The sequence below is a fragment of the Phacochoerus africanus genome, chromosome 4, assembly GCF_016906955.1.
Source record: "Phacochoerus africanus isolate WHEZ1 chromosome 4, ROS_Pafr_v1, whole genome shotgun sequence".
Lineage (NCBI taxonomy): Eukaryota > Metazoa > Chordata > Mammalia > Artiodactyla > Suidae > Phacochoerus > Phacochoerus africanus.
Window position 1 is genome coordinate 64,269,844 of NC_062547.1, and position 8,511 is coordinate 64,278,354.

At 37.3% G+C, this 8,511-nt stretch overlaps 1 protein-coding gene across 1 annotated transcript; it reads right to left on the reverse strand.

Moving 5' to 3' along the window:
* Window positions 1-6,502: 6,502 nt before the first annotated feature.
* Window positions 6,503-7,466, reverse strand: LOC125124246 (olfactory receptor 7A17-like). Its single transcript, XM_047774395.1, has one exon. The coding sequence runs from the start codon at window positions 7,433-7,435 to the stop codon at window positions 6,503-6,505; it is 933 nt and encodes a 310-aa protein (XP_047630351.1). The 5' UTR covers window positions 7,436-7,466.
* Between the last annotated feature and the right edge of the window lie 1,045 nt (window positions 7,467-8,511).

Below are 8,511 nucleotides of genomic sequence, written 5' to 3' on the forward strand. Positions count from 1 at the left end.
AGACTTAAAGGGGGCCCTGAAAATGCCTGCTGAAAAGTTGACTATAAAAGGTCCTCTTGGCCAAGAGTTTATGACATGCCCACGATAGCAGAGTTTTAGCTTTATCCCAATGTTTCCAGGCTTTGAATAAACAGTGGAATGAACCTACATATTATTCTATTTTTCTTAGCGTTTCTATTTTGATTTTGGCTTTACATAACTTATGTAACTCAGTATGATACATTGTAATATCTCCAATACTGAATATTTTTTCCTTTTTCTACTCTCATAATTTCATTTCCTATCTTGCATGTGAAATATTTAGAAATTCTCTTTTATCTCAAGGGACTATAGGCATTTATTTTTTTCTTTTTCTTTTTCTCTTTCTTTCTTTCTTTATTTCCTTTTCTTTCTTTCTTTTTGCCCTTTTAGGGCCACACCTGTGCTGCGGCATATGGAAGTTCCCAGGCTAGAAGTCTAATCAGAGCTACAGCTGCTGACCTACATCAGAGCCACAGCAACACCAGATCCAAGCCACGTCTGTGACCTGCACCACAGCTCATGGCAATGCCAGATCCTTAACCCACTGAGTGAGGCCAGGGATTGAACCTGCAACCTCATGGTTCCTAGTTGGACTTGTTTCCACTGTGCCATGATGGGAACTCCCAGGCATTTCTTAAGAATAAATTTTTCTAAAATAAAATGCATCTCATGGAGTATTTTCTTCCTTTTTTTCTTTTTTCTTTGACAAAAACACAAGCCATGAGATGTAACTCTCATTTGTGAAAAAAAAATGTCCTCTTGGCAACCAGAATTTTCAAGTTTATAAGAGAGAAAAACCTGTGACCACTGTTTTTAATGTTAGTGAAAATCATTCTATGCAAATCACTACATTAATTGCTCTACTTGATAATTCAAATGTTAACATAGTGGCTGTTATCACTGTTCAAGGGAATTTTCTATCCATTAGGATCTTGTTCAGCTATACAACTTGGGTCCACTGTATCTACCATAGTCAGCTTCAAAACAATGATAATAAAATGCCTGCCTCCAAGTGGAATCCACACAGAAAGACAAATGAGAAAGATAGATTGATATAATATTGCCTTCATTAGACTTGACCTTAAGTGTAATGAAACAAAACAGTACATTATATATTTAATACAATGCAAAATATTTCTTTTTATGGCAGCTCATCAACTCACTGATATATGGACCACCAGGGTCCATTTACAGACCTGATGTAATAGAGGAAAGTTTGGGGTTTTTATTAAATTATTTTATTGTACTGTATGAAAATTTTCAGTGTCTCCACACAGCCTCTTTGATTCCTTCCATTTCTCTAAATGAAATATCTCCCACTCTTCAAAATGTTCTCATAACCAATAAAAGGGCAGAAAATGAAAAGTATCATTATCAGCCATCATATATCACCCTCTATATATCATCTCATAATCAAAGGATGACAACCTGGAAAGCTGTTCAGGTATGTGATTTAAGGTAACAAGGGTTATGCAAATATTCCTTTTATTCCAGCCTCTGCATGTGATCACAAACAGACACCAATGGAGTCACTTTTTTCATACAAATATTTGAAATAAATTGATTAGGGTGGTCATGAAAGTATTCTTTAAGTACCAGAAAAAATGCCTTGATAAAGAAGAATCAGAGTATTAAATTGCCTTCAGTTCTGTTAAGTTTTTTAATTTAAGAGTTAGTTATAGTGAAAGTGAACAGGACCTGTGGGTTCTTCCCAGGGAGAGAGCCTTTTGTTCCCCTCCAAATTGTTTGTCTAAAAGCTTTATTCCCCCAAGTTTTCCCTAAGATTCACGTTCAGTAATCCCACTCCTGGGAAAAGCCTGGACAAAATTTTCATTCAAAAAGATACATACACCCCTGTATTCATTTCAGCACTATTCACAATGTCCAAGAAATGGAAACAAAATAAATGTCCGTCTACAGATAAATAGATTAAGATGTAGTACATATATACAATGGAATACTACTCATCCATAAAAAGGACAAAAGAATGCCATTTGCAGCAAAATGGATGCAACTTAAGATTCTCAAACTAAGTGAAGTAAGTCAGAAAAAGGCAAATAACATATGATATTATTTTATGTGGAATCTAGAATGTGGTACAAGTGAACCAATCTGTAAATCAGAAATAGACAGATAAACATGGAGAAGAGAATTGAGGTTTCAAGGGGGAGTGAGTGGGATGGACTGGAAGTTTGGAGTTAGAAGATACAAACTGTTACATTTAGAATGCATAAGCAATGAGGTGTTGTGGTATAGCACAGGGAACTATATCCAGTCATTTGTAATAAAACAGAATAGAAGATAATATGAGAAAAAGAATGTACATATATGTGTAACATGGTCACTATGCTATACAGCAGAAATTCGCAAAACACTGTACCATACTTGAATAAAATTTGAATTCATCTGGATTATATCTGGTATCCTGGGAACAGAGAATAAGCAGGAAAACTATCCTTTCTGTCCAGGACAAGTCCCACGGGGAAATCATTTGCTTACAAGTCAGTGTAACATGTGGGAAATGTACCTAATAAGCAGACAAAAAAAGCTCTTAATATCTCTTCTGTAGTTCCTGAGGTTGTACAACCTGGGCATGGACAAGACAGGTTGTGCTTTGAGTTCCCGTCGTGGCTCAGTGGTTAATGAATCCGACTGGGAACCATGAGGCTGTGGGTTCAGTCCCAGGACTTGCTCAGTGGGTTAAGGATTCAGCATTGCCGTGAGCTGTGGTGTAGGTTGCAGACGTGGCTCGGATCCCACGTTGCTGTGGCTGTGGTGTAGGCTGGCAGCTACAGCTCCAATTCGACCCCTAGCCTGGGAACCTCCATATGTCACAGGAGCAGCCCTAGGGGAAAAAAAAATGACAGGTTGTGCTTTTGGAGTCCTAAATCTGGTTAACTGACATTGTCAAATGTTTTATCTCCATCTATTGAGATGATCATGTTTTTAACTTTTCTTCTATTAATGTGGTGTATGATGTTTATTGATTTGAGTATGTTGAATGATCCTTGTGAAACTTGGATGAATCCCACCTGGTCATGGTGTATGATCTTTGTTATATGAGGTATTTTGTTGGTGAAAATTTTGTTGAGAATTTTGCATCTATAGTCATCAAGGATATTGGCCATTAACTTTCTTTTGTGTAGTATTGCCTGATTTCTGTATTAGGGTGATGTTGGCTTCATAGAATATATTTGGGAATGTTCCTTCTTTTTCAAACTTTTGGAAAAATTAAGGAAGATTGATATAAGTTCCTCTTTGTATGCTTGTCTATTTCTTGCTCACTTGTCTGGGGAGAGAGCTTCAGTCTCCATCATCAACCATCCAGGAAGAGATTAAGACTTTCACACAGAGACATTGCTCTCAGTGTCCCCTGCAGGTGAGTCCAACACCCCAAATGAAACTTCAGAAACAGGTCATGCAACATGAAATCCGAAATACTTAGATGATGTCACGTGAGAGCCAAATGAGCTGAACTCAAAGCACAGAGGCCACTGTGGTTATTTGCTTCTTTGATTAAATAGCAATATATTTTTGTGAAGCTAAATAGAGAAGTAAGCATTAAACTCACTAAGGCAATGTTCAGTGATGTCAATTCAATGGTAGGAATGGAAACACAGTTGGAAGAAGGATGAGAAACATGAAGTGCTTCCCGTAAAAGTAGAACATATGTCCAAGATCTTATTAATTATCTTAAGTAGAGAAATTGCATATTAGTGATGGAGGGATATAAAATATATTGAGGTCATTTCTTTATAATTTTTGTGACTGAGCATATATGACCATGTTTCAATATTGCTTGAAAATACATCCTTGTAAGAGCAGTTGCCTGAGACATACACTACACAATATTTTGTGTGGGAAAAAAAATAAAGATGTAAACAGGGGTTGCTAATGAGCTTTCTTAGCAATTATTTAATTACCTCTGAGGGCAAATATGTATATGGATTGTTAGTCATCTATTTTATCTCAAACTACCTGTGTGAATTTTCTGCTTTTGTATAATAGGTTTGGAGAACTTTTATTCTTATGTTTGAGTAAATCTTTTAAAGAATTGGATTTCTGTTTCACAAACTATATGTTTTATTGTAGTTATTTTATGTGAATATAGAAGTATTTAAGAGAAATTGTAATTATATGTAATTTTTGGGTCATATCTACCTGTCATAGTAAATTTTTGTGTGACATCTACCAATCATAGTAAATTTTTATGTCACATCTACCAAATGATCTGAATTGCATTTCTATTCTTTACTAATGAATTGAGCAGATATTTTATTTTATTTGTAACTTTAGGGTTGCACCCATGGCATATGGCAGTTCCCAGGCTAGAGGTCAAATTGGAGTTGCAGTTTCTAGCCTATACCACAGCCAGATCAACACCAGATCTGAGCCATGTCTGCTACCTACACCACAGCTCACAGCAATGTCAGATCACATTAAAAATTTTCAAGCAGAAGTGGAAGATAACTCAGTAATAAAATGTAAAATACAGTAACCAATCTTTACTTCAATGAATAAAACAGTCAATTTTGGGCACTTATCTTACATGCTTTAATAAATATATGCATAGCATAAAAATAATATCTTGCATAGTAACAAAATATGTGATTCAATATTTTGCTTCCTCATATTAAAGGTCTTCTCTTACACTAAGTACATGTTAGGCCCACTTATTATGGTTAGTCTTTCTATGTAAACTTCACTGGGAGATATATATTTGATAATCAGGCTTTGCCAATGACTGGTAGGCATTCTGGACACCAAGGTGAATAGTAAAATAAAACCAATATGACCAGAAGAACAGTTATAAAACATAGTAGAATATTTGCAGTGTAAGTATCTGACATTAAGGTTTTGATTGCAATAAGTATCTGACATTAAGGTTTTGATTGCAATATAAGTGCCTGAAATTCAGATTTTGGTTTCTGAAGCATCCATTTCAAGGATAATCATGTTAAATATCTGAATTGCCAGGTTTATGATACAATACAATATAAACACCAAGGCCATTCCCACCCATGAAGCTCTTCTTTTAGAAAGCCTTGAGTAAATAGATAACTGGCCATGTGTTTGAAACAATTTCCCCCTTCCCATGCCCTAATTCCATTCTTAGTTTTTTTTTTTTTTTTAATTTTCTTAATGTGTAGTTGATTTACAATGTTCCTTCAATTTCTACTGTACAGCAAAGTGACCCATTCATATATATCACATCACATTTTTTTCCTTTTTTTTCATATTTCCTTCCATCATGTTCTAACCCAAGAGATTGGACAGAGTTTTAAATTAACCAATACATTAAACTAGGTGTTATCATTGTGGCTCAGTAGTAATGAACCCAACTTGCATCCATGAGGATGCAGGCTTGATCCATGGCATGCTCAATGGGTTAAGGATCTGTCATTTCCATGAGCTGAGGTGTAGGTCACAGAGATATGACTCACGTTTGGCATTGCTGTGGCTGTGGCCTAGGTTGGCAACTACAGCGCTGATTTGACCCCTACCCTTATAACTTCCATATGGTGTCAGTACAGCCCTAAAAAGAAAAAGAAAAAAGAAAGAAAAATGCGAGAACTAGCAGAATCCTAGCCATCCCATCTGAACGGACCAATAAAGGTAGGGCCCCCAGTTGGTGCTCTCTTCTTTCTCTCTCTCTCTACCAGAGACCTACCTGCACAGCCCATGGTCTTGCTGTGTACCCTATAAAACATGTGAATTCATTGTTTGAAAGTTCCCCAATAAATATTGCTGAAATGCATAATGCATTCCTAATAAGAACCACAGGGCCAAACCAACCACAGCAGACACTTGGTCAGGAAAATGTCTGTGAGATATTGTCACAAGTAACACAGGCCCAGGTGAGGGCCTCAAACATTCATAGCTAACAACATTATTATCAATAGGATGAGAATTATTTGGAGCAATGTTATGGTTTTCATTGTGAAGAACAGAAGTTAAGATAATTATGAAAGAAACGATGGACTAAAGTAAAATCAGAACTTTGTATTTTCCTCTGAAATGAAATTGCATAAAGAGCCTAAGTTGCCAAGTGTAGTTTTTCCACTCATATGAGTAAAACACCTAATGATAATTATTTCAGAAAAGACAAACAAAAAATCAAAAAACAGCTACTTGACATGAGGTGTATCATTTGAGGACAATTTTTTTTAAAAAATTCCAGTTGTCTAATTTAAGATATGGACATTTTCAAATATTTCTGATCCAAGCTTGAAAAATCTTTGAAAATATATAAATATGGACAAAGGGGAAAACTGTCTGAGTATTGAGCAGAGCAGAGCTTAATAAATTGAGTTCCTTAAATTATGTAGAGCAGTTGAATCCAAAAAATTGGGAATTCCAGTAAATAAAGAGAAGGAGAAAGTTCTATTTTAACAATCAGATTAAAGAATAGCAATTTCTGGCCCTGAGGATTTGTACCTTAGAGTAATGAGTATATTTTCAGCCCCAGGACAAATGGCCCTTATATAGCTGCCATCCCAATGGTTCTTCTCAGAGCCCTCTTTATGTCTTTGTTCCTCAGACAGTAGATGAAGGGGTTCAGCATGGGTGTGACCACAGTGTACATCACTGAGGCAACTGCACTCAAGTGTGAGGTATGCGTAGTAGAAGCACTAAAGTACACACCTAAGATTGTGCAGTAAAATAACGAGACCACAGAGAGGTGTGATGCACAAGTGGAAAATGCCTTATATTTTCCCTGCACTGATGAGATTCTTCTTATGGAGGAAACTATCTTAGAATATGAGTAAAGAGTTCCAGTGAGGGAAGCACCAGCATAAACCCCAGTTGCAAAATACATCACTGTGTCATTAACAGAGGTGTCAGAACAGGCAAGTTGGACCACCTGATTAACTTCACAGAAAAAGTGGGAGATTTCCACATCTGTACAGAAAGACAGCCACAAAACCATTATGCTCTGTAATAAGGAATTCAGGACACTCACGGCCCAGGATGCCAAAACCAGCAATCCACAGAGTGAGGGTTTCATGATGACTGGGTAGTGTAGGGGGTGGCAGATGGCCACAAAGCGGTCATAGGCCATCACGGTCAGGAGGAACGTGTCCAATGTTCCAAAGAGTATGAAAAAGTACATCTGGATGATGCAGCCTTCGTACGTGATAACTTTGCTTTGCATCTGGATGTTCCACAGCATTTTTGGGATGGTGGTGGAGGTGAAACAAATGTCTCCAAAGGACAAGTTGGAGAGGAAGAAGTACATGGGTGTTTGAAGGTGGGGTTCTAGGCTGACGGCCAGGATAATGAGCAGGTTTCCAAACACAGCGATCAGGTACATGGAGAGGAAAAGCCCAAAAATGAGAGGCTGCAATGCTGGTTCATTTGATAATCCCAGAAGAAGAAATTCTGAAATTCGCGTATTATTCCCTGGATCCATGTGGTAGAGGTGACTACCCTAAAAACAAACAAACAAAAATAACTCAAAAATTGGCATTGCATGGAGTTCCTTTGTGGTGCAGTAAGTTAAGTATCTGGCATTCTCACTGCAGTGGCCCTGGTCACCGCTGTGGCACAGGTTTGATTCATGGCCCAGGAACTTTCACATGTCATGGGTATGGCCAAAACATTGGCACTTCCAAACTGCTGAAATTCTATAATTTGTATTTTGCTTTCAAAAATTGATATCCATAATTTTCATTTTATTTTATTATTATTATTGTTATTACTATTATTTTGCTTTTTAGGGCCACACCCATATCATATGGAGATTCCCAGGCTAGGGGTTGAATCAGAGCTACAGCGCCAGCCTACACCACAGCCACAGCAATGCAGGATCCCAACCACGTCTGTGACCTACAACACAGTTCGCGGCAATGCCAGATCCTTAACCCACTGAGGGAGGCCAGGGATCAAACCTGCAACCTCATGGTTACTAGTCGAGTTTGTTAACCACTGAGCCATGACAGAAACTCCTGATATCTGTAATTTTTAATGGAAATTTCCCTTTCAAGTGATCCCCTGAGCCATCTCTGAATAGGACTGTCTATTCCACTTTCAGCGTTTCCACTGCATTTTCATGCATTCTACACTTTAAATAAGGAATTTTGTCAAGCATTTTGGTAAATTAAGAAATGACCAACTTTTGAATAAAGAGTAGAGGGTCCTGAGAGACAGTAGTCCCAATAGATCAATGATGGAGAAAATATCAGCAAGTAAAAATTCATACAAATTATTAGATGGTAAAAGATGCTCTGAGAAAAATAAATCAAATATGAAGCACAGAGTTAGTAGGGCTATTCTTTCTAACTGTGCATTATGTAGACTGAAAAACATTTGAACAGAGATGGCATGGAAGAGAGAACAGAGACATGAGTCTTTGAGGGAAGTATATCCTGGTCAGAGGGAACCCCAGCGAAAAGACTCTGAAAAGACACTCATGTCAGAAAATCAAGGCCAAAAAGTAACCCACTGTTTCCAGCAGAAAGTACAAGATGCAGAGTGATGATAGATGGT